This window comes from Macrobrachium nipponense, chromosome 21 (genome assembly GCF_015104395.2).
Source record: "Macrobrachium nipponense isolate FS-2020 chromosome 21, ASM1510439v2, whole genome shotgun sequence".
Lineage (NCBI taxonomy): Eukaryota > Metazoa > Arthropoda > Malacostraca > Decapoda > Palaemonidae > Macrobrachium > Macrobrachium nipponense.
In genome coordinates this window covers 17,998,609-18,020,143 of record NC_087212.1, presented here as the reverse complement: position 1 = coordinate 18,020,143, position 21,535 = coordinate 17,998,609, and the positions used below count along the sequence as shown (strand labels likewise).

Sequence of the window (21,535 nt, the reverse complement as noted above, 5' to 3'; positions counted from 1 at the left end):
AAAGACTGCTGTTTTTTTTTTCCATCTTAGCTTACACTGGTGCATCGATGGTTAAATTATAAAAGCTGTCGGCTGGGCATGCGGGTTAATAAGAAGAAAAAATATAAGAAATTTGTAGTCCTTAGAAATTGGAGATATTATTTATATAAAGATGGAGTGGGGCGGATAGTATAAAAGTATCGTTATTACTAAAAATCTAGGTTCTTAACTGAGAGAAATAAAAAGATACTGACATAACTTTTTAGTTCATCCTCCACTTACAGCATTGATCTAGTAATGGATTTAAAACCAAATTTCTCATTATAGGTGAATTGAAGTCTTATGATTTTTTTTCATACTAATTTACAACGGTTTGCTTTTGACTAAAGACATACCGTACTATGTTTTGAAAGTAAAAGTACCAAGTGTGGTTTCAAGTACGACAGAAGAACTTGCATTTCATAGCGCTGCAAAGATCATTTTTTATTGTTCTCAAAGTATGTGTAATTTATTATAGTAATTACTAAAGGAAATATTGCCTAAGCTCCCTTTCATGTATAAAGTTCGTTATATTGGTGTCAGCAAACTTAAACCTTAAATGTATGGGATAGTTAACAACTTTGACTTACGGTTTCTTCATAGCTCACTTAAGTTGAAAGCTCAAGCAAGTGTTTCTGATCTAAGTTTGTACGGTATCTGTAGGTATTTTGGTACGTTTGGCCCGAGCTGTTAAGATTTTCCATTTCTTCAACAATTAATCGTGTCTTCAACAATACAAGCGTGAGCGCCAAACATGGAAGGAAATGCTACAATATATATATATATATATATATATATATATATATATATATATATATAAATATATATATATATATGTATATATATACATATACACATTTCTTCAACAATTAATCGTGTCTACAACAACACAAGCGTGGGTGCCAAAAACATGGAAAAAGTAAATGCTACAATACTATATAGATATATATATAAATTTTCTTCAACAATTAATCGTGTCTACAACAATACAAGCGTGGGCACCAAACATGGAAGGAAAATGCTACATAATTATATATATATATATAATATATATATATTATAATTATTATATTATTATATATATAGATATAGATATATAGATATATAGATATATATATATATATATATATATATATATAATATATATACATACATACATTTCTTTAACAATTAATCGTGTCTACAACAATACAAGCCTGGGCGCCAGACATGGAAGGAAATGCTACAAATGTTAAGAAATGGAAAATCTTAACAGCTCGGGCCAAACGTATCAAAATACCTACAGATGCCGTACAAACTTAAATCAGAAAAACTTGCTTGAGCTTTCAACTTAAGTGAGCTATGAAGAAACCGTAACGCAAAGTTGTTAACTATCCCAAACATTTAAGGGTTTAAGTTATGCTGACACCAATATAACGAACTTTATACATGAAAGGGAGCTTAAGCAATATTTTCTTTAGTAATTACTATAATAAATTACACATACTTTGAGAACACTAAAAAATTATCTTTGCAGGGCTATGAAATACAAGTTCTTCTGTTGTACTTGAAACCACACTTGGTACTTTTACTTTCAAAACATAGTACGGTACGTCTTTAGTTAAAAGAAAACCGTTGTAAATTAGTACGAAAGAAATCATGACTTCAATTCACCTATAATTAGAAATGTGGTTTTAAATCCATTACTAGATCAATACACTAAGTGGAGGATGAACTGAAAAGTTACGCCTGTATTTTTTTTTCTCAGTTAAGAACCCAGATTTTTAGTAATCAACGATATTTTTATGCTATCCTCTCCACTCCATCTTTATATAAATATCTCCAATTTCTAAGGACTCCAAATTTCTAATATTTTTTCTTCTTATTAACCCGCATGCCCAGCCGACAGCTTTTGTAATTTAACCAAAAATGTGCCAGCGTGAGCTAAGATGAAAAAAAAGCACATATATATATATATATATATATATATATATATATATATATATATATATATATATATATATATATATATATATATATATATAGCATTTCCTTCCACGTTTGGATCCCACGATTGTATTTTTGTAGACATGATTAATTGTAAGTAAATCCTGGTGTCTCAAAAAAATAATCTAACTTTTTAGTGCTTTTTAATAAAAGCGCATATTCATCCCATCCAAATTGATCTTCCACATTGCCAATCCTTGTGAGCTGGAGAAACTGTACCTAAGAAGGTTTAGTTGTTGAAATTATTTTGTGTCAACCTGGGGCATTGCTTTATAAGAACTTGAAATCATATAATTTAAAACTTGCAGAAAGTTGGGTATTGCTCATAAGGTATCACGTATTTACAGTAGTGATAATATTAAAGCCAATTGCTCGTGATTTATCAGTTTACGTATGTTGGCATATGGTTTTCTGTTAATGTCAGAAATGGCCGGTCTTTATTTTCTAATCAGAATGGCTCTTAACGTGTGTGTGTTTTTTTTTTGTATTTATTTATTTTTTATTGGAACTTATGTAGTTCAAGCGAAAATACATTGCACTACTACCCTAATACTTTTCTTACATTTTAATACTTTTTTTTGTATTTATCTATTTATTAATTTCTTTTTTCTTTTTGGATAAATGGGATCTTTTCTGTCTGTATTTCACTTCCTCTTACTTTGGAAGCTAGAATTTCAAGCCAGTGGTCCTTGTGGGCTTGTTCCATATAAATAGGTTTCATCTGCTGAATAGGATCATTTATGATTTAAAGCCTCATAGGAAAGGTTCTTTTCCATGGTCTCTTTTCTGTTTTAAAGACGAGGGAAACTGTCTAAAATCGATGTCGTTGAAGCTTTTATTTTTCTTCTGATTGGCTGATGTATTTGAATTTTAGGCTCAGGTGGTGGTGATGTTGACAAGCATAAAATTCCCTCTGCCAGTCGGGAATAGCTTCATAGATATCGGCTCCAAACATTTACTTTCATCTTGAAAAGCTCCGTTGGGGGATAGTGCCGTTAGTGCACTCCATGCGGTGCAATGTAAGCATTACTTAAGGTACTTTGCAGCGTACCATCGGTCCCTAGCTGCAATCCCTTTCGCTCCTTTTACTGCACCTCCTTTCATGGTCTCTTCCATCATTCCAACCTTGCCTAACAATTGAGTCATAGTGCAACTACGAGGTTTTCCTCTTGTTACACCTTTCAAACCTTTACTGTCAATTTCCGTTTCAGCGCCGAAGGACCTCACTGGTCCCAGTGCTTGGCCGTTGAACTAAATTCTATATTCAATTAAATTCAATGAACCTTGAAAAATAAGTGAAACGACCTCTCGATATAGTGTAATTGTTACATCGGCCGACTTAACAACTGAATTATTTTGGAGTTTCCACACTTGACTGAGATGCAGGACTATTTGAAATGCAACTCTGTGGTACCTCAGTACGTTGTTACTTAATTTTATTTGCTCATTATTTTAAATTTTCCATTACAAGGCTGTATAATTTCAACTTTATGCAACAGCTTCGCCCAGTTTAGTAGTTTTTCTAAATTATCAGTTATTGCTATATGTAATCGTAACCAGCCAAGTTAGTTTTTCTGTCGATATCAAATGTTAATTACTCCAAGAAGCTGGTCTTTTGTTATGGATGAACAGTGTCTATAGTTAAATGAATAATTTGACCAGATAGCCAAGGTAGCACGCCTTCGAATTCTATACGGCTTCGTTTTCTTCAGATGCAAAATTTCATGATGACCTTGAACATTTCACTGTGACAAAATCATGTCCGAAGTGTTATTCAAAGTAGAAAGTTTTTGGGAAGACATTTTTATGCTTTGCAGAGATTCTAGATTCACAATTTAAGTGCTCATAATTATGGTAATGATTATTAGGTCATTGGTATTGAGAGTTTAAGAATGATATCTGGCACTGGAAAATTATTACGGTTCTGGAGGACATTTGTACTAGTTGTTTTCTTTGCATTTAGTTTCATTGCATGTATAGTATGAGGTGAATCATCTTTGGAAACATTTCCAGCCAATATTGAATTACTGACAGACATGATCTTTGTTGATATGGCCAACAACATTTGGATACTTTTGGGCAGTAAATGAAACTCGTATTGAACAGTGATATTTTTATTTGATATGGACATTGTACCTGAACACAAGGCAAACTCCCTACAGGACCACAGACAAAACACACACAGCCACAGCCTCTTCAATGACAGTACTAAAAGGAGTTGCATCATCTCCTGGTTCGTCTGATGTGTAGGAACATGGCAAGATACCCTATTTGACAAAGCTATTCTACAACACTTAAGATTCTAAACTGTATGATATGAGGCTGTGATGTCTAACGTTGCAGCAGCAGGATTCCCACATAAAATGAACTTTACATATATAATACTAACATACATACATCATCTACTAGTACCAAAAGGGAAAAAAGTAGTACTGGCGTGCTATAGGGCACCGAAAAGTATAGGGACTCCTGTCTGGAGACAGTTGTTTGTTTTACATATAGTATATGTAATGGCTGCTGCTGAGGAAAATAGACTGCTAACATTCGTATTGTGCAGTGTTAAAAGACATATACTCTTTAAAATTTTCCAATATGTCGTTGGAACAGAAAATCATAAAAATTTCATTCATTTCGTCAGATTTTCTTACACTGAGCCATCACATGTATCAAATACAGTGAACTCTTCATCTCACTCACCTTATCCCTGAGTACAGAGTTACAATGAAGGAACGTCTCTGCATTTTGTTCATTATTTATATTCTTATGATGACATTACCATCTTCAACTGGTATGCTTGGCACATTTGTCAATGTAAATATGCCACAAAATTCTTTTGAAATCTGAAGATTGCAATAATTATGTGTACTAAACAATTTACATGACTATCTGTAAGTAGATAATCCATTGTAGCTGACCTTTGTTCTCAAATAAGTCTAGAACCATTTTAGTTTTCCTTCTCAACAAAGCAGAAGGTAACTAAATAGTAAAATAACAATAAAAGTTGTCGAGTATTGTAACTTAGGTCACTACAAACTAATACCCGCATATATCCAAACTAATACTGAGATTTTTTTAGTACATAAGTTTAAATAAATATAAAGTTTGTAATGTAAAGTTTATCGGTGGCTTGATTATAAAATCAATAATTTATGTTAAAAAACTAAAATACCATGAAAACTTGTCATTATTAATAGTTATCAAGGAAATTTAATTCACTGAATATACTCTTTCTATGTACAAAATTAAGAAGCTGACTAGAGCTTATGGTTAATGCCATTTCTGTGGCCATGACCATTTTTTAAGCACCCAAAACAGAGCTGTAAATATGGAGAGGGACAGGCATTAGATAGTAGCCTTTACAAACTGTACAACTGCTTTCACATGTCCCCCATTCCTCTGGGCTCCAGCTCAGCACCAGCCATCGAGATCACAACATTCCCAATGAGATCACTAGCTCACGCATTTTCTAGTAACAGAATGGCAGTTCATTTCACGATGACTCAAGAATGTGAGGAACGAGCGATATGAAGAAAGAAGGCCACTTTGTCAGCAGCCTGGTGACCACACATGTTGCATGTGAATGGGTTCTGATAACCGTGATATCCCATATGCATTGTGTACATCACAACGTCCTTGAATGCCATATCACAGAAATTACAGTTATATGCACTTTGCCATTCCTCTGAGCCTTCCTCTTGTGACTCAAATTGGTCAAGAGGCATCAGAGGAGGCATACGATTTTCGGGTGTCATTTGCCTGTCTTCATCATCACGACGACCATCATCATCATGACCACTGCTTTCTCCCTCAGCACTTTCACTAAGCCTCATGGCTATGCGTTCCAGCTTGAAAGCACGACCTTTTCGACGATTTTTCGATGGTGGTGTTGAGGTTTCCGAGCGGGCTGGTGACAGAGACTGTGGGGATGAATGGTGTGGAGAGAAAGCTACTCGAGTCTCGGCTTTTGTTCGAGGGGGAGGTGGCTCCTTACTAGTCTCTGCAATTTGCTGTGGTGGAGTTTGCTCCTTGCTTAGATCTAAAACTCCTTCATTTTCTGGGGAACGAGTTTGGTGAATGGAAGGCTGAGGAGAAATTTGTGAAGGCTCTCCTTCAACTTTTGGGAAAGGAGGGTGAAATGCTGATTGTGTGAGATTGTTGAGTTGCTGCAAGCCAAAAGCAGGGTGAATTGTGTTACCCATCATCTGTTGGTAGGAAAGAAAAGGATTCATAGCTCTTGCTAAATATTCTTTCAAGTTGTGTGCTGCAGCTAGGGGTGAATATGGAACATCACTGCTGACATTGTGTGGGAGTTGATGGGGAAAAATAGGTGTCTGTGAAGGAGGCCGTGGGTGGGCATCTGGAGTTCCGGAACTCTTGATATTTTGAGGGGACTTGCGGTGGATATCCTCATTTTCAACTCCATCTCTTGGTTCAGAGGATGCATGAAGCATCATGTGTTGAGAAAGTACTTCCCTGTGGTCAGTAGAAAACTCACAAAATGAACATTTTAGCAGTCCATTTGCTGGCAAAGGAAGTTTGCTGCGTGCTAGGCGCTCTCTTTCAATTAAGAGTTCCCTTAGCTGCTCTCGTCCTTCAAAATTTCTAGTTTCCTCTGGAGACTTTTCAAGAGCTCGTGAAAGTATAGGAGAAGAACTTTGTATATTACCAACCATACTTGGGTATGGATAATGGAATGGAGAGTGAGGTGTGCCATTCGGTGTTGTAGGTGTGTTAGAAACAGCTGGTATGTTTTGTTGAGAGAGAGACTTGGGAACATCTTGGGGTGAGGTAGCAGCTACAGGTAATGAGCCTGTCATATGCATCTGTGCTTTTAAGAGTTCTGCTTGAATTTGGTAGTGTGGTGGTAAAATAGGCATTCCATGTTCATCCTTTTTAAGTTTGGGCCCTCTTCTTGTACCATAAACATCAATGATAGGAATGGGATTTGGAGAACCATCTGGATTTAAAACCATAGCAGGGTTGTGACCGTATTTCCGCAGGTGAAGTTTGAGAGAATGACAGTATTTTGTAGCATAGTTGCAGTCAGAACAACGATATTGGTAAATATTACTATGGGATTTCATATGTGAATTCAACATTGATTTATTAACACAAGAATAGTTACACTTATTACACTTGAATGGTTTAGAGCCATAGTGATTCCTCAAGTGATATTCCAAATGATGTTTATACTCTGTTACAAAAGGGCACTTTGGGCAGGTTAAAAGTTTTTCACTTTTAATGTGTGAACGTGCATGCTCCCAAAAGTCGCCTTTTGTTATGGCCACATAATCACATTGTTTACATTTGAAAGTTTTCACTTTTCCTTGTGCATTAACTCTTGGTACTCGAATAGCCTCTAGGTCTTCAGTAGAATCAGGACTTAGGCCATGTTCATCTTGCATGTGCTCTCTCAGCTTTGGCTCTGTATGAGCAACAAATTCACATTTTGCACATTTGTGGTCATAATGAGTGTTCAGATGAGCATTAAAGTGAAATCTTGATGTACCAGAATATGAACATACATGACACTGGTAAACCTGAGGCTTGTCATTGCCGTCATCATCCTTTCCAGACATTACATTTGATAATTCCAGGGCATGTTGTAGCTGAGATAGAGGGTCCATTTCGTTATCTGGAGGTACAGATGATGAGTCAGTGGGATCACAGATATCAGGTTCAACACTAGATGGCATATGATCATCACTGCCATGATAGCTCCCTTCATAAGGAGACATTTGCTCAATATTGTCATTGTGCTTAGAAGAGTCATATTTGTGGAAGGAGTCTGGTTGCTCTGTTTCTGAGTTTGGTTGAATTCGTGCAGAGTCTGTTGGTAAATCAGGTGATTCTCCTGCCTTGTCAATCGGTGATCTAGTGGGTTCACCTGGGTTCTCAGAATGAGCATAGCGAAGTACTGATTCTGTGTCATACTGCGAATGATTTTCTTGTCCACATTCATTGTTTCCTGGGGAAAGTGGTTGCCGTTCCTCTGGATGAATAGGCTCTTCTTTTATTGAGACATTTGATGATGGATTTGAGTAGTTGTTCTCTGGATCTTTAGATATTAAATTTTCATTGGTTTTGGGGGATTTACAGTTTTCAGCTTGACTATTTGGCATATTTTCTGGAAGAGGAGAAGTATTTTTAAGAACATCTTGAGAGGTGTAAGGTTCATGAGGTTGAGCATAAGGTTGTCTAAATTCTTCTCTGTGGGCAAAAACCTGACTTGCCTCATGCATCCTCACTCGATGTTCATACATTCTGCGAAACTCTTGCATCTGCAAGGGACTGAAGTGCTGCTCATTGTGAACCCTAGCGGCGTCCATTGTCATCTGCGGGTTCTGAGAATGGTTGCGATCTAGTTCCATGGCAGCACGCATTGTAGCTTCGTATCCAGCAAGTGGTGGAATAACAGAAACTCTTCCTTCATAACTGATTCCTGAGGTAGAGTGATGTTCTGTTGGCATTGGTGAATTATTTATCGGTGGATCAGATACCATGGACTTCGTAGCGTGGGACTGTGAGGGAACTGTTTCACAGTCTGTTGACATAATGACACTCGAGTCTTTAGTGAAAGCGAAGTCGTCTACCACCCCCGATGGCTGTAGCATTCGAGGTGATCTCCCTGTAGACAGCTCCTCGCGATTTTCCTGCAAGAGAAAATTCTAATTAGAACACTGACTAGGTAATTGTGTAAAAAGAAGAAATTGAATATGCCATGTTAATGCACTGAGATATACTTTTAAGATTATTGCTTTAAGGTTCAGAAGATTATGGACTGTTAAATGACACTTAATGATGCTGCATGAACTAGAGAATACAGTAACTTTTGTCAATAGATTAGTTGTAAACACATTAACCAGGCAAAAGAATTTTTGTTTATATATTATGCACATCAAACTGCAGTAGTACTTGGAACTAAAAGGACTGTTGCGCGTTCTCCAACGGAACTGAATGCAAAGTTTACTGTAGTTTTAATGTGAAACTGCAGCATTATTAATTGGTTTTACAGTAGTTCTACTAGAAATAGATTTTCAAGTGGGAAAATTGTTCACCCTGCAAATTGTTTTATTCATTATCATCATCGTTGGTGATGTTAATTTTAACAAAGCGTTGATCTCATTTGAGAAGAGTACGGTTCTCGTGCAATCGATACGTCGTTATTCTAGTATCATTGCTAAATTGTTGAAAGTTGTGTATAAACGTTTATGGGAGATCGAGGTGTTGGTGGAGTTTATTTGGTGTTGGTTGCAAGCTTAACGTGAACGAGAATACAGTTGAATAGTGGATCATTTAGGCATACTTATATAATTTTTTCTTACGACGGACAAAATATCAGTGGAATCTGTATGACTGTTGAAATAGCTGTAGTTTTGTTGTGATATGAAAGTTCTCAGACCTGTCGATCAGTTCTGAAACCCTGTAATGGATGCTAATTACGTTGCAACTTTGTCATGCATAGGATGTTATTCCTGCAATTAGCAGTTCACTAGAGATGTTTACAAGTTTTCTTCAAGGAAACTATTACAAGGGATACCGGTGACAATTGGTGTTGTGCTTTTGTGGATGATTACATGAAAAGGGTACCAATTCTTAAGATGACGTACGAAAGATTTGACTTTTGTTGACGAAAATACACTTGTCATTGTCATAACAAAGGTGGAATGTGGAATACGTTGAAGAGAATGATGACCCCTTTATATAGCGACAATCATGAACGTAACATCTGTTGAGTCTTGTGTAGACAGCTGATAAAGAATCACTTTCACCGGACCATGTACTGTTGGACAGTTGGAGAGGTCAGCATAGGTCACACTGAGTGGTCGACCCTTTAGGTCAGTTGTTTTTGATTCATGGTCACTTCCCTTCCGTGTGTGGCGGGGAACTTCCCAGTGATAAGTGAAAATATTTTATTTTTCTGATATTCTTAAAAATAAATGAATAAATAAATAAAAGTTCATACGTTACGTAGAGTAGGCGAAGACTGGCGAATTTGTCCTGAATTTCTCAGAATTTAATCACAAATCCCGGAAAGTTACTTTAAGATGAACTGATATGAGTTATCTTACGAAATTTATAACGGAGAGAGAGAGAGAGAGAGAGAGAGAGAGAGAGAGAGAGAGAGAGAGAGAGAGAGAGAGAGAGAGCATTACATAATTTCCAGCCAGGTGACAAGACTAAGGTCCCAATCCATCCACTATTCAATAACAGAGGATTTATCTGCTGTTTCAAGTCCAGATTTATTTTTGTTCCATGTAATGCGGGAGAGGGTGACAGGGAATAGAATTATGAAATAACCCCTTCCAGTGTGTTTTCTTTACTGTTTCCGAGACCTTCCACTTTAAATAGGCTAAACAAAATTGTTTAACAAAACTTTCTTTTAAGGTTTTGAGTTCACTATCCAAGGAGGTTAGTACGGTTCTAGTGCTTCCGGAAATTTAGTCGAATTTTTATTACAGAGAGAGAGGAAGATCGAGAGAGAGAGAGAGAGAGAGAGAGTGGTGTGTGTGTGTGTGTGTGTGTGTGTGTGTGTGTGTGTGTGTGTGTGGTGCATTAAATATTCATACTACATTTGCTCCAGATCTTATGATGCCTTACGGCAGGAAATGAAAAATTGAGTTTAGGTAATGAAGCAAGTGTCACTCCGTACTTCGTCATATTCTTTGGTTCATGATTTTTTTCTTTTATAACTCGTAGAAATGACCGTTAGCTGCTTTGATCTTTACGAAAAGAGAAAAACAAAGTATAATGAAAATGTGTATTCTCAGCAGTTCAGTCCTGATTTGTCTTATTGTCTTACAATAATAAATGTCTCTGTAGCGTCTTTAGGATATGAAGAGAGTTTTGATTGGAAGCAATTCTGGGAGCAACCGAGCTCTAGGCATAAGCTGCGGAATTGGGTTGAGATGGCATCTTATTACCGTAGAGTTTTTGTGCTCTTGTGACCTGTCTGTTACAAAGTCCTGACGTCACAGCATTTTATGTATCCTTTTTACAAGGGTATAAAAAGCGAAATAGTTACCAGCTTCTTTATAGTACTCTAATGGCTTGTTGCGTCTTATCAGGTTGTTAGCGGAAGTAATTCTTCAGTTTTATTATTGGTTTGCAGTCTGGTGGTGCTACTTAGTGATTGAGCTGGAATTGCATGCGTTATGATGTCCAATAGTGGTAAAACGTTGGCGAAGTTTTTTTTTAGAGCATTTTTGGTGTAATTAAATGAATAGTCGTATCATGATATTGATGTTTTGGTTTTTTAGAACTTATTTCTAAATACATATATAATCCAAAACAAGTTCGAAACGTGTTTTTGTAGCTGATATGAAGGTCCATTAATTTGTTACATATTGATTATTTTATCCTTTAATATCTTAATATGCACATTGATTCATCTTTATTACATCGCGTCATTGTGACTTTTGGAATTAATTCCATTTCACACTCACTGGTTACCGTTATTTGGAACAGTAGCCAAAGTCACTGTAATATTGGCAGTAATTAAAGATATCGTTGGTACACTGCAATTTCAGACCTAGGGGACACTGAGTAAACGCCTGAAGTTCAGATCAAAGGATCTTCATTCTAAATTCTTATATAAGGGCCATTGTAGAGAAAAGTCAACAGTGGGTTGGACGACGGCACGTCTAAACGTGGAATTCATTACTCTTTGCGGCAAAATATACGAGTACACGTTCTTGTGCAAAAGACCATTCACTTACTAAGCTAAGTTTCAAAGAATGCAGTGCGCAACTGAGAAAAAGGAAAAGCAGCCCCACAAAGTATATATATCAAGTTTTTACATCAACATGCGTAGAAAAGTATGCAGTGGTACACGGTACTTGAAAATTAGCCATACAGCTCATCATGGGATTGAGACCTTATTTAAAGCAAGTGGATCAAATTGTTACTTTCCTCTCATAGATGTCAGTGGCTGATGAAAAGTCGATTTTCTTTTCTCTGAAAAGGGAGAGTTTCCATTATCAGCTCCGACATCTCCACACTTGGGTAGGCTATTGAATAAATAGATCACCAGCAAGGATTGCATCTAATCGACAGATACACCGACGAAACCCGTCGCAGTAAATACAGTAACTCGGAAAGACCCAATACATCCAATGTCAAGATGTTTTAGGTAGATGTTTTTCGTTTTCATTGGTGGCCACCGGCCTTCTTATTACAAATGGTCCAAAAATGAATGTCACGAGGAACGAAAGAACTCTCTATGCATATTATTTTCTAATCTATTTGAGGGTTCTCCATGATATCCCCGATGCAGATTGTAATAAAATGAAGTAGATGCCATCGTTGTTTTAGTACTTTTTAATTGTATTTCAAGAAAAAACTGATTAACTTGAAAGGAAAAAATAAGTATTTGATTCTTGCGGTGGAGATATAACTGATTTTATGCACATTTTTCCATGGCAACAGTACAAGCATCGGTTTCCCGATATCATGGAGATTTTATACGAATTATATCGTCAAGCCTCGACGCGGTTTGCTCTCTGTCCTTTTGTCCTTTTTCTACAGCTCGGGTATCTGTGAAAGGGTCCCGTGGTGTCGAGGGTCACCCCAAAAGCAAGACAAACAAACAAGTGAGGTAACGCAAACAGTTGTGGAAGCAGCTAAAATAGCGACGCTGACACGCGCCGAGCTGATTACAGGGCTTGGCCGGTCAGCCGAGTAATTCTTTCATCCCCCAAATATCTCTCTCTCTCTCTCTCTCTCTCTCTCTCTCTCTCTCTCTCTCTCTCTCTCTCTCTCTCTCTCTCTCTCTCTCTCTCCAGTGATTTTATAGTGTGAAGAGTAGAGGATATTGGTAATGACCACACATACAAGGCATGAGTCAAATCATATTGATAAAATGGGAGTATAAGGAACATGGAAGCGGATAGATTACCAGCAGGAAGGATCGCACAAGACAACTAAAGCTGTTTTTCTAATGTGTTTCAATAGGAGTTAAAACTGTAGTCGAACAGGCCATGCTGATCTTCATTCAACGTAGTATGTTGTTTTGTGATTTTTTTTCTGAATTTCTCAATTTTCATTTTCATAGGACGTTTTTTTATGTTATACTTGCTGGCTTACAAGTTTTGGGGCGTGGCCGGTTCGTTCCCCTCTTGTGTTGCGATGTGCTGATTTTTATAATGGTGTATGCGCACTTGTGATAGTGCGAAAGAAACGCTAGGCAACATGAAAAACATCTAGGCTCTCTCAAGGTTTCACAGCTTGATAGTTCAACGGATACATACTCTTAGAAAACATCCAGGCAGGTTTTGAAATGGTTGCTGGTTTTACCATTTGAATGTGAATTATGACACATCACGGATAAAACTTTTCCTGACTGAATTCAGTTCTTGGATATTGAAATAATTAAAGAACTAACGCTGTGGCCTTGTAGGACTTGTTGGACTGTTGTAGGACTACGGTGGCATAGCTGCCGCTATAGAAGTGTATACTCATTTTTTTTTTTTTTTTTCTCCATATGTCCATCCGCCTGTGGTGTTTTTGTATGGTAACACTGCGTCCCGGGCTTTAGATAGTTACGCTATGTGTAAGTTTTAGGTAAATAAAAGGATATCTGGGTGTACATTTACAACTGAAAAGTGTTTTAATAATTTACTGTATGCGAATTACACCGTTAATATTCGAAATAGTATATTATTATAATCGTTGAATGTAAGCTGAATGTAACTATCTAAAGCCCGGACGCAGTGTTACCATACAAAAACACCACAGGCGGATGGACAGATGGAAAAAAAGTGTAGCTCCCCTTAATTTTCCCATTGTGTTGTACTCGTCAATTCCAAATCTCGACAATCGAAGCTCAAAGACAAAGATGATTTACTAAAGTCAAATTCCGTATTAGATTACGGATGAGTGGTAACATAATTCTCGCCTGAAGTAACATCTAGAGCTAATAAGTTATTGCTAATGTCAGGATTTCATTAGGTAACCGGTATTTCTTTTCCTATCAATACGTAAAAACTGATATAAGTGGAATTGCGAGGAGACCAGAAGATGATACATTTAGATCGACATCATTGTGACGTGCAATGTATAATTTTTGTAAAACAAGTCACCACACTTGCAAGCTCATAGTAACCTATTTCAAAGCGGAATCGCACCTAAGATTCTCTCTCTCTCTCTCTCTCTCTCTCTCTCTCTCTCTCTCTCTCTCTCTCTCTCTCTCTCTTTGCAAACGCATGCACAGAAACAAAAGTTATACGTTTGAAATGGTTTCTTAATCCTTTTCTACACCAACAACAATAAATTTCCACTGGCATAAGTTATTGCGAATTCACTGGTAAGGAGCCGACGACAACGTGCACTTTCGGTATTAAAAATAGTATAGAGATTGGTTTGCTACCTTTTATTTTATTTTTTTTTTTTATTTTAACTAAATAAACGTTCAGTAGCTCAAAACGAGTGTCCGGTGACATGTTTATTTTTTTTAAACGGCCGTGCGAATTACGTAGAGTTTACTGTCATAACGTAGCCATGTGCTCCCGATTGCCCGAGAAATTTGATGTCCCTTTTATAAAATATATAGTATATATATAAGGAACATTAAATTACTTGGCATACATTAGAAGTGTCGAATATATTCGGTATGTTGAGTGAAGTATCACCGAGGTGACCTTTAATCATGAGAAATCTGCTCATGCACAGTATTACTGGAAGTCGAAAAAAAGCAAATTTTATGGAAAAAGTGCAGATTTGAGTAAATGAAAAGCGTAAATCGGCCTTCATTTTCTCAGCCGAGCACTGCAAGACAGACACTGTCGAGTCTAGATTTTTGTGCTTATCTTCCGTTTCTTTGTTATCTGGTGCTTGTTGATATGTAATACGTTCTTTTAATATTTTCTATTAATATTTTCGAAAAAAATTTATATTTCATTTCTATTCATTAAATAATCTTTCACTGACATAATTCACTGATATAACGCTTCTGTCGGTACAATAATATCCTTTTGTTATTTATTGGGGATGCTTAAGAGTCCCGCACTCGGCGATAAAGTTCAAGATCACAAGTAAACTTACCAGTATGTTTGAACAAAGAGTAAAATCCAATAGCGTATCACAGTAGTTACTGCAGCACTAGTAGCCTACACGAATAGGCTCTTGTCCGACGAATTGTTATTCTCGTAAGTGATTCCTTGCTCCCACAGGAGTCGCTTAGTTTGACCAAGGTCTACCAAAGGACGACCGTATCACACTGGCGTGACGGGTTAACTGCCTATCCTGCCTAGGCCTAGGCCTTGAAGGCGTTTTGGACACCCTCTTCTCCCTCCCTTTCCCCCCTTTTTCCCTAACCCCCGTTTATTTCCCTCTCCTCTCGGGGCTTTACAGAACCTCTTATCTCATGTGGCTTACTGGTTTAATCCTTTTCCATCAAAACAAGATACTAATTGAACGCTGGACTTCAAACACGTGTGATAATCCAAAGTCCGGGACGGCGTGGGTTCGTGGCTCTATTTTGCGTGTTCTCATTGTTTGGCTTTTGGACATATTATCAGGAGATAAAAGATTGACCGTGAGATGTGTTGAACAAGGCTCCAGTCATCCAGCGCTAAGGAGACTTTCTGGGAGAGATGAAGGGGTAGGGGGAGAGAACTGATTTCACATACTATACCAATTTACCCAGTCGTTTTAGTCTCTCATGTTAAAAGGCAGTTTGAATATTATTTTAGATCTTCAAGTGATGGAAATGTGCACATCTCACTAACTCCGCAACTGGTAGTTATCTCGGCAAAGTCTGACTATGAATAGAATTTTTATACTGTTAATGTGCAGGAAGTCAGGGGTACTAGAAAACAATCATCGTTAGGAATTATTCTCTCTCTCTCTCTCTCTCTCTCTCTCTCTCTCTCTCTCTCTCAATAGGTTCAGCTTGAAACTTAACAGCTGCAAGGATCATTCCGGGAACGCTGGAACGGATTGAATGTGTATGTCAGCGAAATGGAACCGTTTCGTACCTGCACGCTGACGATTACCTTATTTACTGACAAGTTTGCGTTAATCTGCCTACTGCTGCATTGGCTCTAAGCTGTATCCATCCAGTCGCCATAATTATCCAAGAAAAAAGGGAAATGTCTCGGTAATGTTGGCTGTTACTAGCAGATACTGCTAATACCAGTGTTATAACTATATACTTCCTAGTGCCTCACAATATATTTCCAGTGAAGTTACGGACAGTGTGTAAACTTTCAAGTTATGCAAACCCCCTTATTTGCGGAATTACTTATTCAGAACTCATAGAAAAAGATTTAACAGTTACGATAATAGTGTCTTTTCTACTTTTACGATAATAGTGTCTCTTCTACTTTTACGATAATAGTGTCTTTTCTACATACTCCGATTAGTCGTGGAATAAGCTTGATCATTTAGCATTCGTGTCTACTCTTTATGCAGAATATCTTGATGCACTAGGAAAATTGTATCACTAGTAAAATAATGGCTATATTATTAGTGTAATGATACTTGAAAGACGTCTATAAAATATAAGCCAGCCTTAAAACACCCTGTAAGTGCTGGTTCCGGTATGATGATGAAATAATAGATACTTTCTTGTTCACTATATTTTTCATGCTGGTCTATATTAGGTTTTAGTTGAAAAAATTGTTTAGTCCTAATCCTACATATAATAGGGAAAGTTTTTTTTCCTTTGTTTATTGGTGGTTGTTATAGTTAATATTCCGTAGTCTGCGAAATTGGTTGCGGTCGTCTCAAACTTTGTAGGAAATGAATCAAGTCGATTTAGGTAAGTCGTACAATACCGAGTTAAGCTTCCAATTCTGGTTTTGGTGCCGCGAGGCATTGCTGGCTGGGCGGAGGCAGTACTAAGGTGGTGAGGGGGGGGGGGGTGTTGGAATGGAGCTAAAGAATGCACATGAATGTGTAAACAACGACGTTCAAGCACGTTTTATCTTCCATTCGACTTGTAGTAGAGTTATGTATCGTTTCAGTGATGAGAATCGGCTGTAGGTTCTCAGCATGAATCTCCGAGATACTCCAAAGCAAGGCAAGAAGAGCTGGCGGTCTGGAGGGAAAAACTTTCCACGATGTGACTCGTTGCTGTCGCACATGGCGAACCTCCTCTTACCTGAGGTGACCCACTTTCCTCGAGTTACGCCAGCCAATAGGAACAACTTGTCCGGACCTCCTTGGATGATCACATTGAGTTTCTATCAAATCGAGATGGGATTGCTAACCTTTCAGTATCACATCCGAATGCTTGGCGGTGAAGAGGGAACAGTTAGGGGATTAGTTTGGCGTCATGGCAGGGTTATCCAAGTGTCCTGAGTGACTGCCCTGCGGATATCGTCGCCTGAAGGGATAACGTCGGGACGAAACGGTTGGATTACTCCTCGGAGAAGAATGGAAGAATTTTAGCCCCTAAATCTGATGTCCTTTGGAAGGAAAATAACTTGTCATAGGTAGATGGGAGTTTTACACAACAGCGCTTCGAAAGAGCGTCATCGGGATCCCCTTTAACGTCAAAACAAGGTCAACTTGGGGGTGGAATCTGCCTCTCCCTTCCATTACACCGGCGTCTCCTTATGATGGGAAAAGAGGGAGTTGGGTAAGGTTAAGGAAGTACTGGACCTGTCGGTTAGGATTGGTCGGCGACAGGTAAACTGGGTCGAAGAGGAACTCCCGAAAGCCATTCTTTACGGACAAACAACAACTATGGGAAAAGGCATAACGGCACCTCACCAGACATCCGAAGTATGTGGGAAGTTAACTAATTGTGAGAAAACAGCGGTGCCACGGCCTTTGTGCTCAAAGAGAGGAGGAGATTAAGAAGGGATTGTGGGCTGAAGGAGGTGTTTGAAAGAAGCAGAGGTTTCTCCCGAATTGAAGAAGGATCAGATGGGAAGATTAGCACAAGGGAAGAATTCTCACCCGCCTATTATAAATGTCCTTACTCGGTGGAAAACAGCTGCTGCATGCGCCGGCGAAGAACGTCGTGGTCAGGTGAACTGGGCCACGTTTTTACTGAAATTAATGGTACTCTACTCACTCTATCCTTCGTACCGGGGGAACTGAATTAATCTTATTTTCGTTAATTGTACTGTATTTATATTTATTGTTTTTTTATTGGTGGTTTGGACTGTTTTATGTAATGATATATTGTAGTTTTATTTTATTATACTCTGTTATTATATATGTTATTATATATATATATAGATTATATATATATAATATATATATAATATATATATATATATATATATATTAAAATTTCATTAGTGTATTAGAATATTCATTCATTTACTATTTCTCGTTGAAACATTTATTTATTCTTTATTGAAACATTTCACTTTGTACCATTTCATGTTTTGAATTTGTCAGATGTTCGATTTCAGGCTAATTTGAATAAAGCTATGAATTGCGGACTGATTTCATAAATTTGTCTTAACATTTCAGGTTCTATGGGCCGTAGGAGGGGGTTAGTGCCGTCTGTGCAACCCCTTTCATTCCTTTTACTGTACCTCCATTCATATTCTTTTTTCCATTTTACTATCCGTTCTCACCTAACAATTGGTTCATAGTGCAACTAGCAGGTTTCCCTCCTGGAACACCTTTCAAACCTTTCTGCTCCTAATGTCCCTTTCAACCGTCTTGTTATTTGGCCATCCTGAGTCAATAAGGCATATCACTTGCTCAGGACGGTATCGTTCGGCACACCAAATTCTAATTTCGGAGATAAGTAGCTTGAAGGACACGCGCACATACACGTTATTTCACTAATGAGCCGTTTTATTCGCGGGCTGCTCTTACGCAAAAGAGCCTCTTTAACTTGACAGCATCTGAAAACAAGCAAATTCCGCTAAAATGGATGGGCCTCGGTAGTCGTGAGAATGCATTTTTTTTTTTGCCCATGTACACCCTGTAATATATATATATATATATATATATATATATATATATATATATATATATATATATATACATATATATATATGTGTGTGTGTGTGTGTGTGTGTGTGTGTGTATGTATGTATGTATACACATCTGTTTAAAGTAGTAGCAAGTAGTTTTCATTAATACGGATGGTTGAAAAAAGTACAGGACAACGTTCGCTGACACATTCACATCCAAGCAAAATCGCAGATGAACCCCCTGTGTAGAAAGCTTCCACATCTTCAGCCCTTTCTATATATGAAAATTAACGTAAGTGTTCATCAATAGCGGACGCACTGTTCCACTGAAGGTCCTTCACATTTATGCTATAATTTGAAGAACATACGTAGGTTCCATTCACCTCTATTACACATGCACGCGCTCTCTTAAGGCCTTTCCTTTCTAATGAGATTTTACCAGACTTATTGGCTTGTGTGTGAATAAATTCATGAGAGAGAGAGAGAGAGAGAAAAAAAAAATTATCCTACTAGGGAGACGAAGAAGCCTGTTGATCTTGAGTAAGGTCGTGACAGAGTAAGCGACGCTGAAAGAAACCTTTGAAGAAGCTGACTGATAAGTCTCGGTTTTCGGCCAAATGATGTCGGTGATGATAGAGCTACGATGCACCAAGAAAGACTCGTTTTACAGTGTCTTTTATGCTATGTTGCTCTTTTGAATTTGTATGAGCATTGTAGGTATGGTGGATTGGAAGGTATAGCACAACATATGCGTGCAGTGCTTGGAGTTGCATAGGTAAAACCTATATACCGTTGGATGTATGCATACATGTGTATACGAACTGTTTGGGTCTTCACATTTTTCCATTTGTAATGCGCACATTCCTTATGGGTTTGTGCAACTGGAGTGATTCATGATTTATGTTCTTGCTTTATATAAAGATTTTTACTACGAATATCGAACTTCTATCAGCAATTTGTTAATGGTATGACAGGATTTATAACGTAGGTTGATTTTGTTGTATATATATATATATATATATATATATATATATATATATATATATATATATATAATGTATAATTTCAGCCTAAGGCATTAAAAACGATTACCCACATTTCTCATTTGGCTACAGTGATGATTATGGGTCTGTTCCAGCTCTAATACAGTAAATGTATCAGAATTCTTTGTATATGTGCATTAGCGCCAATCGACTTTCATCCATCTCGTGGTCGTCTCGATAACGAGACGTTCTTCTGATACTTCGGAAGCGGGTTCGAATCCTGCTACAGACAGAGTTGTTTCATGTTCTGGCATATGGATCGAAAAGTACGAACAATTCGAGAAATTATGATGAAATTTTGAGTTTATTACTATCTATATTTGTAAAAATGTGGCCAGTAGATTACACACACAAACATGTATATATATTAAATTTTTGTAAACAAAAAACCGTGCGAGTTATTGACACACACGTGTGTGTATATATATATTATACATTATATATACATATATATATATATATATATATATATATATATATTATATATATATATATATTAGATATATATTATAATGTGTATATATATGATAGTGGTGGCATTTGCCAGTGGTCTACTGATAAACGTGCAGTCCGTGGAAGAAATATAGGAAAATATCGTGGCCTTTCTTCAATCGTTTTTTGACAAAAAATAAGTTCTCGGCTTTACGGTGCAGACGATAAATTATATATGTATACATGTTTAATATTTGATACGAAGGCGTTATTCGAGTTAACAACAGGGTCATCGAAAAGGCTACAAAAAAATTATATATATATTATATATATATATATATATATATATATATATATATATATATATATATATACACTATAATTTTATTTTTTTTGTAACCTTTTCGATAACGCTGTTGTTGACTCGGATGACGCCTTCGTATCCAATGATAAGCATGTATATAGACAATATGAGTAAAATAGTTGAGAAAAATACAACAAAAAACCTTCACGATTAATGTTAGTAGAATTCGCAGCAATAGTCTAATCTACGAGATTTTTTTTATATTAACCTTCCTTTGTAATCCGTCCTCGAAACTTGTAGTGCTGAGTCTAGTCCACAACTGGGCCACACTTGTTCCATTCACGGACCGGACGTGAAGCAACGAATGGGTATTCCAAATCCAGTATGCGTCTGCCTACCTAAGTAATGAATTAGATACCGAGTTGTTAGACGACAGTTGAGGGTTGCAGAATGTAAACTATAGAAGGGTGGGGGGGGGGGGGGGGGGGGGGGGGGGCTCGACGAGATATCCTGTATACAAGGGTAAAATATACCATAATATTAGGAGGCTGTATTCTGTATTCACTTGTATCGTGAATATTTACTAGAATGTAAGACTCCAGCATTGAGTTTGTAAGTTGATTGTAAATTCCTTTCAACTTTCGCTTCATATTCTAGTTCATTCATATAATCCATCATCGTTTCAACAGTTCCCTCGCTTTCCGCTCGATGCTGTGTGAATCAGCATTGTTGGTTGTCATGGCAACATCTCTGCGATAAGGACGCTACTCGACTGGCTGCGCTGCCCTTGTTGCCTTCCCCTCGTTTGTGCAGCCGCGCCTCCTGGGCCGTCGCCTCCCTCCACCCCTCGATTCGATTGCTCCTCT

At 37.5% G+C, this 21,535-nt stretch overlaps 1 protein-coding gene across 1 annotated transcript in view; it reads right to left on the bottom strand.

The window, feature by feature from the left end:
- Nucleotides 1–4,102: 4,102 nt before the first annotated feature.
- Nucleotides 4,103–21,535, bottom strand: part of LOC135197814 (protein hunchback-like) — a 37,448-nt gene continuing 20,015 nt past the window's right edge. The window contains exon 2 of the mRNA XM_064224948.1: nucleotides 4,103–8,657. Within this exon, the coding sequence (XP_064081018.1) occupies nucleotides 5,505–8,618 (3,114 nt within the window). The 5' untranslated portion in view covers nucleotides 8,619–8,657 and the 3' untranslated portion in view covers nucleotides 4,103–5,504. The remainder of the gene's footprint in view (nucleotides 8,658–21,535) is intronic.